The sequence below is a fragment of the Zeus faber genome (assembly GCF_960531495.2).
Source record: "Zeus faber genome assembly, chromosome: 5".
In the NCBI taxonomy this organism is placed as follows: domain Eukaryota; kingdom Metazoa; phylum Chordata; class Actinopteri; order Zeiformes; family Zeidae; genus Zeus; species Zeus faber.
Genome location: NC_137192.1, coordinates 36,883,943 through 36,901,441, shown reverse-complemented (window position 1 = coordinate 36,901,441; position 17,499 = coordinate 36,883,943). Strand labels below are relative to the sequence as shown.

Here is a 17,499-nt window from a genome sequence, read left to right as displayed (position 1 = left end):
CCTACTTAGAAATTTACTTCGTACTCTCTGTACGAACACACACTGTCTATAACACACAAATGTTTACCGACACTTTCAACCGTTGAGGCCCTTTCTGATATTCTGAATGCGTTCATAGTTTTAAACAGGATTGATAGGTCCAAATGTGTGGGATGAGCACTGATGGGGCCCGTGCACTGATGGGGCCCGTGAACTGATGGGGCCCGTGCGATGCTGGGCCAGCACAGTGGAGCCATCACCCGGGTGAAGGCTGCAGCTTCACTCGTAGCATCCGTCCACTGCAGTATACACAGAGCAGCACTGGCTGTAAAGAAAATGCTGCAGATCTAAAGACTGTTCTAGATGAGGCGTCAGAGTCAACTTCATCAAAAGCCGCCCACTGCAATCACCTTTATTTCCTGTTTTATGTGACGAGATGGGCAGTGACCATAAGCAGCTTCTGTTATACACTGAAGTCCATTGTCTCTCAAGGGGGAAGGTACTGATGCAACTTTTTGAATCGTGTGATAAGGTGAGGGTGTTTGTTCTCCACACAAAGTTTGAACTTGCACACCACTTCAGTGAGTTTGAGTGGTTGGTTAAATTGGGATACCTGGACGACATTTTCAGCCACTTAAATGGACTCAACCTCAGTCTCCACGGAAAAGCAGTGACCATGTTCAATGTCCAGAATAAAATAGAAGCGACCATGAGAAAAAAGGAGATGTGGGCCAGACGAGTTGACCGGTCAAACTTTGACTCGTTTGAGAATCTGTCAGATTTTTTGACAAAGGAAGAAATGTGTGTTCCTGCCCCGTGATCAATCATGTCAAAGAGCACCTGCACACTTTGAGGACCAAGCTGAATACTTCCCCATCCCAGATGTTCAGTGCAGCTGGATGGAAAACCCCTTCGCCAGCCACAGTGACGAGACCATCGCAGGCCTGAGCGCAATTTACCACCACTGCACTGTATGTATGAGGATGCATATGATTGTTAAAATATACATCCTCTGACAACGCACTGTTTGGCTCCTGTATTACTTCTGGTCGGATGTGGCCGCCAACACTGAGATTTTCAAGTGGGCTGTGAGTCCAAAAAGGATGGGAACTGCTGGTGTAGTGTATAGTGTGTAGTGTTCAGTGAAGTGTGCAATATAGCCTAAAGTGTGCAGTGAGTAGTGTGTATCCTACCTGGAAGTGCTGGAAGGTTGTGCGTCTCTCCTCAGATCTCAGTGAAAATCTGCGGAGGGTCCTGAAGAGCAGCAGGAGGTCCAAGCTCTGCTCCACTCTGAAACACAGGACAACACAGTACTACACCTGGTGTCCTTTAAGAAGACGATCTGGTTCTGCTGTTGCCACCTGAAGAACCTGGTTTTATGCGAACAGTCCTGCCAGACCTGGGCCTGGCAGTTGAACCCCCAAAAACCCACAGTGATGATATTCCAAAGAAGGCATCAGGGAACCAAGTCCAAATCACATCCAACAATGTGACACGACACGGACCTGGGGCTGAACATCACTTCCACATGAACTTCAAATTTGGTCATAGATGAACAGAAGGAGGAAGCCAGAAGGGCCTTCTATGCCTCAATATATTGGAACTGGATCAAAACATTCCATTCAGTTATTGAACCTATTGCACTTAATGGCAGTGAAGTGTGGGCTCCTGATTCAAACCAAGATTTTGGAAAATAGGACAAAGTCCAACAGAACCCCTGCAGGCTGAATTGTTTAAGAGCATCCTCCATGTCCAGAGTAAAAACCCAAACAACGCATGCAACATCCCATATTAATCCATATAGGGGAGAGGAGAGAAAAAAAAAAAAAAAAGGACCCATTTCATTCCAGAAACAACTTCAAAACAAATGACACCCTCTGCTATCATTATAAAGCCCTGACACGCCACGAACGTGGAGCCCCCTCAGTCAGCCGGTCCTGAGGCTGCCCACACTACCAGACCAGACCAGCCCTGCGTGGAGGTCAGCGCAGCGCTTTGCTCGGAGCAACCACTACACACCAATGGATTTTAGAGCACAGCGCACACCGCGTAACTTTGCGAAAGCCACTCAAGTACACTTCAACACTATTTGGCCATAAACAGAAAGTTCACCACGCAGGATATCTGACAACAGTGACTGACAAAATAAATTAAGAAAAACCATGACGATATACAGACTCAGTGAACACAGTCTGGCCGTGAAAAAGAGCCACCACCGTCAGACCTGGCAACCAGAGAGACCAGGCTGCTGCAGCCCGCCACCGTCAAACCTGGCAACCCAGAGAGGCTCCCGCTGGAGACAAAGCTGCACTTCCTCTCAAGCTACCACAAAAAACAGGACATCAGAGATTTAATACAATTCAAAACAATCAATCAATTTAAACAGGAATACATGGAGCCTGTCAGAGAAGGAGGGACACACCCTTATGGGACCTGTTCTTCACCTTTATTTATCTCTTGTCTTGGCCATTTTTCTATACATCATCATTGTTTGAGCTCTTGTCTTGTTATGATTTGGAAATGTAAGAATGCTTGTCATGAAAATAAAGTAAATTAGATTTCAATTGACAGGAGAGACAGAGAAAGAGAGAGAGAGAGAGAGAGAGAGAGAGAGAGAGAGAGAGAAAGAGAGAGAGAGAGAGAGAAAGAGAGATTTTTTTTGATTTTTAAAGCATCTTTATTTTAACATTTTCTCTACTTCAAGAGAGAGAGAGAGAGAGAGAGAGACAGAGAGAGAGAAAGAGAGACAGAGAGAGAGACAGAGACAGAGAAAGACAGAGACAGAGAGAGAGAGAAAGAAAGAGAGAGAGACAGAGAGAGAGAGAGACAGAGAGAGAGACAGAGAGCCAGAGAGAGAGACAGAGACAGAGAGAGAGACAGACAGAGAGAGAGACAGAGAGAAAGACAGAGAGAGAGAAAGACAGAGAGAGACAGAGAGAGAGAAAGACAGAGAGAGACAGAGAGAGAGAAAGAGAGAGACAGAGAGAGACAGAGACAGAGAGAGAGAAAGAGAGAGAGAGAGAGACAGAGAGAGAGACAGAGAGACAGAGACAGAGAGAGAGAGAGAGAGACAGAGAGAGAGAGAGACAGAGAGAGAGAGATAGAGAAAGAGAGAGAGACAGAGAGAGAGAAAGACAGAGAGAGACAGAGACAGAAAGAGAGAGAGGAGAGGGAGGGGGGGGGCTGTGTGTAAGAGTTTCCAGATGGTTCCGTGGGGTCCCGGGGCCAGACGGCAGCAGGGTAATGTTTCCACAGAGAGCCGATGGAAACATGGATCAGAACCAGGGAGGGAGAGAGGGATGAAGGGAGGGGGGCTGAAGAGAGGGGTGGGGGGTGGAGGGAGGGAGAGATGGAGAGAGGGAGGGAGGGAGGGATGGTGGGAGGTGGAGAGAGGGAGGAGGGAGGGATGGAGGGAGGTAGAGAGAGGGAGGAGATGTAACCAGAGAGGTGATCGTCAAAGAATAAAAGGAAATGAAAAGAGAGTGAATTACAGACAAGCAGACGTGGAGACATCTTTACAGAGAAAATGAAAAGAAAATCCCTCCATCCATCCCTCCCTCAACCCCTCCACCCCTCCCTCCATCCATCCCTCCATCCAGCAGAAAGACATCAACATCAGACTCAAGAAGTTCAACAGCTTTAAGTTGAGACGTTTGTTTCTCTTCTCACTTGGTTGAAATGGTTTTAGTTCTAAAAATGGGGATTTCCTGGAGGGACAGGATCCTGCTTCCTCCCAGGGGTGAGACAGTACCCAAACAGAGGACGTACAGGGGTGAGACAGTACCTAAACAGAGGACGCACAGGGGTGAGACAGTACCTAAGCAGAGGACGCACAGTGGTGAGACAGTACCTAAACAGAGGACGCACAGGGGTGAGACAGTACCTAAGCAGAGGACGCACAGGGGTGAGACTACCTAAGCAGAGGACGCACAGGGGTGAGACAGTACCTAAACAGAGGACGTACAGGGGTGAGACAGTACCTAAGCAGAGGACGCACAGGGGTGAGACAGTACCTAAACAGAGGACGTACAGGGGTGAGACAGTACCTAAGCAGATGACGCACAGGGGTGAGACAGTACCTAAGCAGAGGACGTACAGGGGTGAGACAGTACCTAAACAGAGGATGTAAAGGGGTGCGACAGTACCTAAGCAGAGGAAACACAGGGGTGAGACAGTACCTAAGCAGAGGACGTACAGGGGTGAGACAGTACCTAAACAGAGGACGCACAGGGGTGAGACAGTACCTAAACAGAGGATGCACAGGGGTGAGACAGTACCTAAACAGAGGACGCACAGGGGTGAGACAGTACCTAAGCAAAGGACGCACAGGGGTGAGACAGTACCTAAGCAAAGGACGCACAGGGGTGAGACAGTACCTAAACAGAGGACGTACAGGGGTGAGACAGTACCTAAACAGAGGACGCACAGGGGTGAGACAGTACCTAAACAGAGGATGTACAGGGGTGAGACAGTACCTAAGCAGAGGATGTACAGGGTTGAGACAGTACCTAAGCAGAGGACGCACAGGGGTGAGACAGTACCTAAACAGAGGACGCACAGGGGTGAGACAGTACCTAAACAGAGGACGCACAGGGTTGAGACAGTACCTAAGCAGAGGACGCACAGGGGTGAGACAGTACCTAAACAGAGGACGCACAGGGGTGAGACAGTACCTAAGCAGAGGACGTACAGGGGTGAGACAGTACCTAAACAGAGGACGCACAGGGGTGAGACAGTACCTAAACAGAGGATGCACAGGGGTGAGACAGTACCTAAGCAAAGGACGCACAGGGGTGAGACAGTACCTAAACAGAGGACGTACAGGGGTGAGACAGTACCTAAACAGAGGACGCACAGGGGTGAGACAGTACCTAAACAGGGGACGCACAGGGGTGAGACAGTATCTAAACAGAGGATGTACAGGGTTGAGACAGTACCTAAGCAGAGGACGCACAGGGGTGAGACAGTACCTAAACAGAGGACGCACAGGGGTGAGACAGTACCTAAGCAGAGGACGCACAGGGGTGAGACAGTACCGAAGCAGAGGTACCACAGGGGTGAGACAGTACCTAAACAGAGGACACACAGGGGTGAGACAGTACCTAAGCAGAGGACGCACAGGGGTGAGACAGTACCTAAACAGAGGACGTACAGGGGTGAGACAGTACCTAAACAGAGGACGTACAGGGGTGAGACAGTACCTAAGCAGAGGACAGACAGGGGTGAGACAGTACCTAAGCAGAGGACGCACAGGGGTGAGACAGTACCTAAACAGAGGACGTACAGGGGTGAGACAGTACCTAAACAGAGGACGTACAGGGGTGAGACAGTACCTAAGCAGAGGACGCACAGGGGTGAGACAGTACCTAAACAGAGGACGCACAGGGTTGAGACAGTACCTAAGCAGAGGACGCACAGGGGTGAGACAGTACCTAAACAGAGGACGCACAGGGGTGAGACAGTACCTAAGCAGAGGACGTACAGGGGTGAGACAGTACCTAAACAGAGGACGCACAGGGGTGAGACAGTACCTAAACAGAGGACGCACAGGGGTGAGACAGTACCTAAGCAAAGGACGCACAGGGGTGAGACAGTACCTAAACAGAGGACGTACAGGGGTGAGACAGTACCTAAACAGAGGACGTACAGGGGTGAGACAGTACCTAAACAGAGGACGCACAGGGTTGAGACAGTACCTAAACAGAGGACGCACAGGGGTGAGACAGTATCTAAACAGAGGATGTACAGGGGTGAGACAGTACCTAAACAGAGGACGTACAGGGGTGAGACAGTATCTAAACAGAGGATGTACAGGGGTGAGACAGTACCTAAGCAGAGGACGCACAGGGTTGAGACAGTACCTAAGCAGAGGACGCACAGGGGTGAGACAGTACCTAAACAGAGGACGCACAGGGGTGAGACAGTACCTAAGCAGAGGACGCACAGGGGTGAGACAGTACCTAAGCAGAGGTACCACAAGGGTGAGACAGTACCTAAACAGAGGACACACAGGGGTGAGACAGTACCTAAGCAGAGGACACACAGGGGTGAGACAGTACCTAAACAGAGGACGTACAGGGGTGAGACAGTACCTAAGCAGAGGACAGACAGGGGTGAGACAGTACCTAAGCAGAGGACAGACAGGGGTGAGACAGTACCTAAGCAGAGGACGCACAGGGGTGAGACAGTACCTAAACAGAGGACGTACAGGGGTGAGACAGTACCTAAACAGAGGACGTACAGGGGTGAGACAGTACCTAAGCAGAGGACGCACAGGGGTGAGACAGTACCTAAGCAGAGGACGCACAGGGGTGAGACAGTACCTAAACAGAGGATGCACAGGGGTGAGACAGTACCTAAACAGAGGACGCACAGGGGTGAGACAGTACCTAAGCAGAGGTACCACAAGGGTGAGACAGTACCTAAACAGAGGACACACAGGGGTGAGACAGTACCTAAGCAGAGGACGCACAGGGGTGAGACAGTACCTAAACAGAGGACGTACAGGGGTGAGACAGTACCTAAGCAGAGGACAGACAGGGGTGAGACAGTACCTAAGCAGAGGACAGACAGGGGTGAGACAGTACCTAAGCAGAGGACGCACAGGGGTGAGACAGTACCTAAACAGAGGACGTACAGGGGTGAGACAGTACCTAAACAGAGGACGTACAGGGGTGAGACAGTACCTAAGCAGAGGACGCACAGGGGTGAGACAGTACCTAAACAGAGGACGCACAGGGGTGAGACAGTACCTAAGCAGAGGACGCACAGGGGTGAGACAGTACCTAAGCAGAGGACGCACAGGGGTGAGACAGTACCTAAACAGAGGACGCACAGGGGTGAGACAGTACCTAAGCAGAGGACGCACAGGGGTGAGACAGTACCTAAGCAGAGGACGCACAGGGGTGAGACAGTACCTAAACAGAGGACGTACAGGGGTGAGACAGTCAGCTCCTGAAGTGGCTTGTCCAGATGCATGTTTGCTGTTGTACATCCTCAGAAAAGCACATTGATAAACATTACAAGGCAGCAAATGTAGAGAATGCAGCTGTCTTCAGTCTCACACTGTGAAGTAACATCTCTGAATAACACACCACACTACACTCAACTTCACCCCAATCCTCCTCCTTGCCACTTCCTGCAGACTGTCCAGTACAAGCCCAACAAGGGAGCTGGTCTTCTTCGCCCTCCTCACCAGCCTTTCCTCCAGCTCCTCAGCACACAACAGCAAAGAAGAGTGCACTGGCTCCAACCCACTGGAAGAACATCTGCACAATGTTGGCACCTGAGCCTCTGTCCTTTCCTGAAGGGGGCCTCAGTGAGTCCACTAAAGTTTATTGTAGGAATCCACCATCTCCACCTCCTCCACATGAACCTGTGGTAGTGCACATGGCAGTGTGTGGTAGTGCACGTGGCAGTGTGTGGTAGTGCACGTGGCAGTGTGTGGTAGTGCACGTGGCAGTGTGTGGTAGTGCACGTGGCAGTGTGTGGTAGTGCACGTGACAGTGTGTGGTAGTGCACGTGGCCAGGTCTTACCCAGACACAAAGGAGCTGAGCTGAGGACAGTCTGCAGAGTCCAACACGATGTTGAGTTGACTGATGGTCCTGTCAGAGCTCTGCTGCCCCTGGAGGAAGGAGGATAGAGCTGAGTTTATCTAAAAACCACTGGACAACCTACAAAAAGACAAGGTGAGGCCTGCAAAAATGTTCAAACTACACCATCATACAGATGGGCTCCTGACAGTGACACCATCTTCAAAAGTATCATCACTTCTCCTGAAATGACCAACATGATGAATAACTTCCTCTCAGCCAAATTTCAAACAAATCAATTTGGAATAAATAAATAATAAATAAGGCCATAACACAAATTAATACTATTTTTCACAAATCAGCCAAAAAAAGCAGGTCTTACTAAAAACAGCTCCACCATAAAAGTGAAGCCCAAAAAGGAAGAGTGATTTGATGAAGAGTGTAAACATGTCAGGAAAAAAAATGAAGAAACCTGTCCAACCAAAAACACCATCAACCACAAAACACAGAACTACGTCAGAATTCTGCTGAAACCCTGAGAGAATACAAACAGAAAAAAAGAAAACATTACAATCAAAATTTAAAAGAAAGTGAAGAGTCCATCAACCAAACCAATTTTGGGAAAGATGGAACAACCTAAACAACAAAGAAAAAATGTACTACAAAATAGTTTTGTTTGGAAAAAACATTTTGAAAAGCTGTATAAAGAAATATCAGTGAACAGTCTGACCTGCAACCAGAAACAAATACAAGAGAAATGAAGAAACCTTGAAACAACAACATCAGAAACAACCAAAAAACACTTGATTACCAAATAACAATAAAAGAATGAGAAGACAACGTTAAAAAAGGTAAAATCAGGAAAACCCTGCGGTCCCGACAGTATCAGGGTGGAGCCTCCTGAGCTTCAAGGGTTCAACCTGCTCCTTCAAGCTGCTTCCCTGGGATCTGGCTGGAGACAAGGTGGAGCTGAACACCCAGCGAGGATGTGTGTGAGCGGTGATGTGAAAGGTTTTGTGCAGTTTCATCAACGCAACAACGCTGCTCTTCCTTATGGAACACAAGGTCAAGAGGAAAGCACAAACTGTCTTCCTACCAAACCACCACCTACACACCCTCATTAATCAGCACATCCACCACAGAAAACAACATGTTGACCTGCTTCATTGACCTGAAGGAAGCGTCTCATTCAATCTGGTCAGAGGGTTGATACTATAAAATTCTCCAAAGCGGTGTTGGGGGTAAAATTGATGACATCATCAAATCAATCTATGTTAAAAAAAGAACAGAGTTCTTTACTCCAGGACAAGGTGTTGACCACAGATGCAGCTTAGCTCCACCCTCTTTAATGTCTACATGGAGGAGGCAGGGATGCAGCTTACCTCCACCCTCTTTAATGTCTACATGGAGGAGGCAGGGATGCAGCTTCTCTCCACCCTCTTTAATGTCTACATGGAGGATAGTACAATGGTAGCAGTATCTCTGTAATATATAGTATAAGTAGTAAATATTTGATAGTAAAATGGTGGCAGTATCCCTGTATGTAGTGAAGTGTGGGCTCCACACTAGATGGACAAGCCTCCTATAGAGACCCTGCCTGACACATTGTGAACAAGTAAAATAAAGATAGAAAGAAAAACAGGCAGCCATGCAGGCACAATGATAAACAGGCAGCCATGCAGGCACAATGATAAACAGGCAGCCATGCAGGCACAATGATAAACAGGCAGCCATGCAGGCACAATGATCCATATCCTTTGTAACAAACATTGAGAAAAGAACAATCACACGGTGGAAGCATCTTAAAGTCCTCAACACACACTGCAGCTTGAAGTGAAGCCCAAACAGAATCCCCTCAGTCAGCTGCTCATGAGGCTGAGCATCACAACCAACACCAACATGGTTCCATGTCAGAGCAGCACTGCTTGACCATCACACATCAAAGAATTGAAGGAACCAAGAAGGAACCAAAAAGGAACCAAAACACCAAACAAACGTCATTGATGTCTGCGCTAAAAAGAGAAAATCCATCGTCACAATATGTCTGTAGTGTCAGAGCCATGAAGCAGAGACAGATCCTGAGCAAGTACAGGCTCAGCGAGCACAGTCCACCAACAAGACATCACAAGACCCAACACAAAGAAGGTGTGGTCAGTGTAAGACAGGTGTGGTCAGTGGAGGACAGGTGTGGTCAGTGTAAGACAGGTGTGGTCAGTGTAAGACAGGTGTGGTCAGTGGAGGACAGGTGTGGTCAGTGTATGCCACCTGCCCTCTACATACTGGTACTTTTTATTATTATTGACTTACTTTTAACTTTTATTGTTACTATTCATATTTTTACTGTTGTTGTTGTTATTATGGGGTTAAATTATACTGGTTGTCAATGTTATTAGTGTTATTATTATGGGGTTGATGTGTTGTTATTGTATCTAATGTTGTTGTTGTTGTTGTTGTTGTTGTTGAGTGCTACCTGCCTTCAAGCTTTGGAAATACTGTCGTAATAACTGTCATCAAATAAACATCAATTGATTTGAATGGAGTAGATAAGAGTAGATCAGAGTATAGAGTACATCTCCAACCATACAAACCAAGTGCATTTAATACAGTATAGTGTGGTGTACTACTGCTTAATACTGTGTACTACTGCTTAATACTGTGTACTTCTGCTTAATACTGTATACTACTGCTTAATACTGTATACTACTGCTTAATACTGTGTACAACTGTTTAATGCTGTTTAATACAGTATAACACTATATTCCATTTTATTCTGCTCCATGTGTCCTGATCCCAGTTGGGCATCATGAGCATCATGTGTAGTGTTGATGTGGATAGCGCCCCCTGGTGTGCACACAGTCTGACCCACAGGATGCAGGTTGTTGGTGTAAATCCTGCCATTGCGCAACTATTTCAGTCAGTATTCTCCTCCTGTTACACTATCTGCGTGTTACTGTTTTCAATCTCCCACCGCTACATGAAACGACAAGTCCAGCGCTAAAGCCAAGTGTGGAGATGGGCGTGGCTCACCTGGAGCCACAACCTGACTTGATGCCCAGCTTGTTTTTTGTTCTAAAAATGTTCAGTTTGTGCAAAAAAAACTGAAAATGACCCGTTTTCCATTTTTTGATAATAAAAAACAAAAAAAGACAGAGTGTGCGTGTGTGTATATATATAAATAAACACACTGAAGTGTAGTGTGTATAGCATAGAAAGTTAGATATTGCCCTCCTACACAGTAGACCCAGGTTCAATTCCTGTGTCTAACTCATGATTGTGAGAGTAAATGTTTTTGACAGTAAATACAGGGACAGATAAAATGAAGAAAATAAAATTATAAAGACTGACACCAAAGTCATATTCCAATATTCGTTGTCCATCTGGCCTGATATGCAAATGGCGTCGCTGGAAATTTTCTAAAATTGTATTAATTTATTCATACAATAAGTAAATAGACATTAAATTTGAAATACGTTTCATTTAAATGAGTAAACATAAAAGCATGTGAAAAAAAGGTTTTACATTTCAAAGCCCCACATTTCTATTCATGTTCTCCTTGACGTCCGTAACTCACAGTAGAGCAGCTGCTGTTCCCCAGAATGCACTGCTGCTTGACCAGCGCTGTTCTACAGTTACTGCCATTTTCAAAGTGCAATAACTCTTTAACTAAAATATTTATTTTACCAACAACGGAATGACAAGCATTAAGATATGAAAGACGTAATTTTATACAGTATATCCAAGTATCCAGTCTGTAATTATCCAGTACATCCCCCAACCAGGCCTCCTGGGTATGTCAGGCGGTCCGCAGCAAAATGATTATTCTGTTTTTCTGTTTCACTATAGATCGATATCGATATCGATACCACACTGTAGATACTATACTGTAGATACTATACTATAGATGGTATACTGTGGATACTATACTATCGATACCACACTGTAGATACTATACTGTAGATACTATACTATAGATGGTATACTGTGGATACTATACTATCGATACCACACTGTAGATACTACACTGTAGATACTATACTATCGACACTATACTGTAGATGCTATACTATAGATGTTATACCAACGAGACTATACTGTAGATAATATACTGTAGATCCTATACTGTAGATACTATACAATAGATGGTATACTGTGGATACTATACTATCGATACCAGACTGTAGATACTGTACTGTAAATACTATTAAATCAATACTCTACTGTTGATACTATACTGGAGATGCTACACTGTAGAAACGATGCTATCGATACAATACTGTAGATATTATACTGTCGATACTATACCGGCGATACTATACTGTTGATGCTATACTATCAATACTATACTGTAGATACTGTACTGTAGATACTATACTATCGATACTATACTGTAGATACTATACTGTCGATACTTTACTGTAGATACTAAAAAGACAAAAAGACAAGACTGAAAAGACAAAACCGTGGTCAACATGATCACTTCAGCTCCTGCTTTTAAACGACAAACACAACTCCTGTCCTCAAAGCTGCGGCGCCGTGATTTGGGGAACTTTGAAAACCTGGCACCAGAGCTGGAGACCCAGGAAAGGCATGTGACAGTGCGACACAGAGCAGATTGAAAACTGTCTGTCTGACGCTGACAAACGCTTTCAGGACTCTGCTTTACTGGAGCCCATCTCTATATTTATGTGCTGCCCATCAAGGGAAGAGGTTGAGGTTGATTTACTCCAACAATGCTCCACCTGAACTGCTCTGCGGTGGAGGATGAGGTGTTGACACTACAGGCTGACCTTCAGCTCAGGTCCAGGGCTCATGGACACTTTTGGATCTTACTCACGGAGGAAAAGTACCAAACATGAGGACATGTGCTGCCTCCTTGACTGCATCATTCAGCTCTACTTGTTTATACCAGTCAGGCTGTTCCCATATGAAGATTATTAAGTCCAAATACCGTTCCACCATGACGCACGATCACATGACTGATGATCATCTGGAAGCTGCTTGAGGTTGGCTACCAGCAGCTACTGTCCAGGCGATGTAACCCTGACGACTCCATTCAGTGCAAGACATTTGAGTGAGGTAGTGACCACAAATGTATTTTATTGTATTGTGCCGTAAGGGTTCATGCAGTGATGCAAGGTACGCCAACATATACTGGCCGGCTGCTCCGGCTATGGCATGGTGCATTGCACTGCTGCCTCACAGCAAGAAGGTCCTGGGTTCCATTCCCACCTGGGGCGCTGTTGGCACCATGCTCCGGTGGGTTATCTCCCAAACAGGAGCCTTTGTGTGTGGAGTTTGCATGTTCTCCCCGTGCTCACATGGGGTTTCCTCCACCTCACGTCAGTAAGGACCCCCCTCAAAAACATGCACCCATCATGGTGTGACCAGCGATGGACACTTATCACCTGGTCCCCAGGCGCGTCCACGTATGCTGCCCACTGCTCCTGGCTGTGGCCCCGGAGGAAGGACAAGCCAGGATGGTTCAATGCAGAGGAAGCGTTTCACCGGCCACCATCAAAGCATGTGTGTGTGTGTGCAAGCATGTGTTGTAGTGTGGTGTGTTGCGTGACGAATAAAGACTGTTTCTGTTTCCCAGTAGTATACTCAGTATATATAAATACATTTATTTAGCATTTTTTAATGCAGGTAGATCATTTTGACCTGGTCATTTTAAAAGCAGCTCGCAAGCCAAAAAAGTGTGGGCGCCCCCTACCCCTGATACTGTGAACACTATACAGTGGCACAGTGCATTGCACCACTACCTCACAGCAAGAAGGTCCTTTAATGTCCATCAGGAAGGACCCCGACCCAAAACATGGGGTTTCCTCCATGTCACATCAGTAAGGACCCCCACCCAAAACATGGGGTATCCTCCATGTCACATCAGTCAGGACCCCCACCCAAAACATGGGGTTTCCTCCATGTCACATCAGTCTGGACCCCCACCCAAAACATGGGGTTTCCTCCATGTCACATCAGGAAGGACCCCCACCCAGAACATTGGGTTTCCTCCATGTCACATCAGTAAGGACCCCCACCCAAAACATTGGGTTTCCTCCATGTCACATCAGTAAGGACCCCCTCCCAAAACATGGGGTTTCCTTCTAATAACATCAATAAGGACCCCCACCCAAAACATGGGGTTTCCTTCTTATAACATCAGTAAGGACCCCCACCCAAAACATTGGGTTTCCTTCTTATAACATCAGTAAGGACCCCTACCCCACCGACTCCGTGTGTGTGTGTGTGTGTGTGTCATGAGTAAAGATTCTTCTAATACTATGGATACTACATTATACTGTGACAGGGAGTCTCTGTGGTGTTTGAGTGACTGCAGCTAAATGACTAATCAGTTATTCACATGCATTGACTTTTCACTGCATATATGTATTAAAGTAGGTATATATGTATATATGTATGTCACGAATAAACCTTTTGAAATGTAGTAATACTGTATACAGTATACACATTGATGTTCTAATACTATATCTAGTATACACATCCATGTACAAATACTCTATACAGTATACACATTCATGTAGTAATACTCTATACAGTATACACATTCCTGTACTAATACTATATACAGTTTACAAATTCATGTATTAATACTATATACAGTATACACATTCCTGTACTAATACGATATAAAGTTTACACATCCATGTACAAATTCTCTATACAGTATACACATTCATGTAGTAATACTCTATACAGTATACAGATTCCTGTACTAATACTATATACAGTTTACACATACATGTATTAATACTACATACAGTATACACATTCCTGTACTAATACAATATAAAGTTTACACATCCATTTACTAATACTCTATACAGTATACACATTCATGGAGTAATACTATGTGTGTATGTTTAGCAACTACAGATGCACTGATGGTCATTTTCTTTGTTTGTATTTGTGATTGTTTGAGGTGAGCTGTACGTCCATGACAGGCTGCACATCCTGACCACACTGCAACTCCGTTTCCACGACAGTGAGGGGAGTGATTTTGAAACGGTGTGTATTATTGTTCATTATTGACATGAAACAATAATAAACATCAAAGTGAGTTTCAGTAGAATTCAACCTGGAACTGAACACAACATAGAACTAACATGGAAATGTCCACTTCAATCTCTTTCATTTTCATTCTATTTATATGGTACTTCCCATTCCAAAATCAACATAAATGATAAGAAATAGTCAAGAAATCAAATCAACGTCAATGGGAAAAAGATCAAGAAATCAAATCAACGTCAATGAGAAAAAGATCAAGAAATCAAATCAACGTCAATGAGAAAAAGATCAAGAAATCAAATCAACGTCAATGAGAAAAAGATCAAGAAATCAAATCAACGTCAATGAGAAAAAGATCAAGAAATCAAATCAACGTCAATGAGAAAAAGATCAAGAAATCAAATCAACGTCAATGAGAAAAAGATCAAGAAATCCAATCAACGTGCCTCTCTTGTCAGTGTTCTTGACAGGAAGTCCTCTGGGCTAGGCCTGCGTTAAAGCAACTGAATGAAATGAACGACTGCTGTTACTGAGTGACTCTTTAGAAGGCAGCGTGGAGCTCCGCTGGGACAGTCAGTACAACCTTACAATATTTTCAGGAATAAATACATCATTCTAATCTCATCTACTTTGTTCAAGTACAAACAAACATCTGACCTTTTCAACTCCACCACGACCTTCCATGACCTTGTATCTGCTACTTTAACACCAGGCTACATCAGCACAGTATGGTGTACATGTGACCGCCAGAGAATCACTAAATATACGACACTGATGGTGCGCTCACCAGTCACTGATGAAGCTGAACACCATCTGTTGCACCTGACGTTAAATTGTTTTTTTTTGTTGCATAGTTCAGACAGCATCTCGTACTACATATTTTCACCAAGAATTGCGTAGTTGGTACACAAAATGTGCAGGCTGGCAGGTCTGATATACTGACTATACTATAGATACTATACTAGGAATACTATATATACAATACTGTCTGTACGAAATACTATACTATAGACTTTACATGATTATTCCTCAATAAAAACAAAGGTGATTATTGGAAACATGGTTGAGTCTGTCTGGATCTCACCTTCACCTCCGAGAGACAAAACTCCACCTGGAAGATGAGCACTGAGCAGGAGCCCGACAGCAAGTACTGCAGTACTACACCACCGCTACCTAGAGAGTACACACAGTATTATCCTGCAGTACGACACCACTGACACCTGGAGAGTACACACACAGCATTGTACTGCAGTAGTACACAGTATTGTACTGCAGTCGTACTCACTGTTGTGTACAGTCTTAGCGGAGCAGCTGGAGATGCTGAAGCCATTAAGGGTGGTCTGTCTGCTCAGATCTTCCTCCATCTCCTCCACCTCCGCCCTCAGCCTCTCCTCCACCTCCACCACCTCCTCCGCCTCCTGGCCGCTCAGCATCAGGCTGTAGGTACAAAACACAGTAGTGTTAGATTAGAAAACACAGTAGTGTTACATTAAAAACACAGTAGTGTTTTAAACACAGTAGTGTCAGATTAAAACCACAGTAGTGTTGGATTAAAAACACAGTAGTGTTTTAAACACAGTAGTGTTGGATTAAAAACACAGTAGTGTTACATTAAAAAACACAGTAGTGTTACATTAAAAACACAGTAGTGTTACATTAAAAACATGTTTTCCAGGATCTGGAAACAGGCTGAGGAGTACAGCTGCTACATAACAGACACTATACTTCTACCTCTACTACTATTACGCTTTAGTGCCCCATACTATATACTACTACTACTACTACTACTACTTAATAAAATTAATGTGGACTTGCAGAGCGTTGTGCATCCGTCCTCTGAACGGCCCGGTCCGGGTCCCCCGGTCCTGGTCCAGCTGGCCCTGCAGGGCCTCCACCTGGGCCCTCAGAGTCTGGACCTGGGCCTCCAGCACCACCTCCTGGTCAAGGTTCTCCTGCATCCTGAAGACAACAGCAGCAGAACCTGGGGTCAGGTCTAGCACCACCCCTGGACCAAGTCCTAGTACTGAGGTCCTGAGTACTCGGAGTATGTCATATGGATAGGATCCTCTCAGTGGGAAATAAAAACACACATAATATCGGCATTGAAAAAAAAAAGAATAATTAATAAACAGCTCAACAAGATCAAATAAAATTAGTAGCAACCAGCCACAACATGAAAACCACCACTGATAACCACCTACACCCTTTGTACACCACAATTGGTGGGTATTACCGGGTTGTTGTTTTTTTAACCCTCTAAAACAGATGATTGACGCCTTCCCCAGTGCCAGGAGAAAGGCTTTTCTTTTTTTTGGAACATATAGTAGAGGAGACGACAACTTCAACAAACTCAAACTGACATCAGACATCAAACTGTAAAACGTAGAAAATGAAAAATGTCATCACCCAATCAGACCCTGTTCCTCCAGAACAACCACATCATTGGTATGTTTCCGTTTTGAAGCATCCAACTAAGTATTGATAACACACTTAGTATTTTACAAATTAAGAGTTTTTTGCTTAATGAATGTGGGCTCTAATATGCGAAAATGAATTAAATGGGTTTTATTTCTCAAAAAAAATAATGAAAATAAGCAAAATTAAGGTGGGGGCGGTGGGCAAGTAATGTAATCAGTGAATCCCTGAAAGCAGGTAACACTGGTAACCGTGGCAACCCCCATTAAAAAGCAAAACCATCTGCAGGAAATGTGATATGTATTTTGCTTATGGAAATGTTTTGCTTATATTTTGAGACTGAACAGTCATGAACAGTAATAAACAGTAATAATTGGGCTACTTTTTAGGTGCTGAAGCTGGTGGTGTTTCTGGCGGGTTGGGGGAGGCTGGGTTTGTCATGGAGACCTGGCAACCCGGCCCGTGTTAAGTTTTTGCAGTGTCACTACTGAACAAGCACAGGCGCGTCCTAGAGAGACTACCAGGGCAGCGTGATGGAGAGCCACG

At 45.1% G+C, this 17,499-nt stretch overlaps 1 protein-coding gene across 1 annotated transcript in view; it reads right to left on the bottom strand.

The window, feature by feature from the left end:
* cenpp (centromere protein P) overlaps positions 1-16,496 on the bottom strand; it is a gene marked incomplete at both ends in the record, with an annotated part of 78,720 nt that extends 62,224 nt beyond the window's left edge. Inside the window, 5 exons of the mRNA XM_080001213.1 lie at positions 1,173-1,269; positions 7,516-7,604; positions 15,623-15,711; positions 15,824-15,975; positions 16,354-16,496. Coding sequence (XP_079857339.1) covers positions 1,173-1,269; positions 7,516-7,604; positions 15,623-15,711; positions 15,824-15,975; positions 16,354-16,496 — 570 coding nt within the window. The remainder of the gene's footprint in view (positions 1-1,172; positions 1,270-7,515; positions 7,605-15,622; positions 15,712-15,823; positions 15,976-16,353) is intronic.
* Between the last annotated feature and the right edge of the window lie 1,003 nt (positions 16,497-17,499).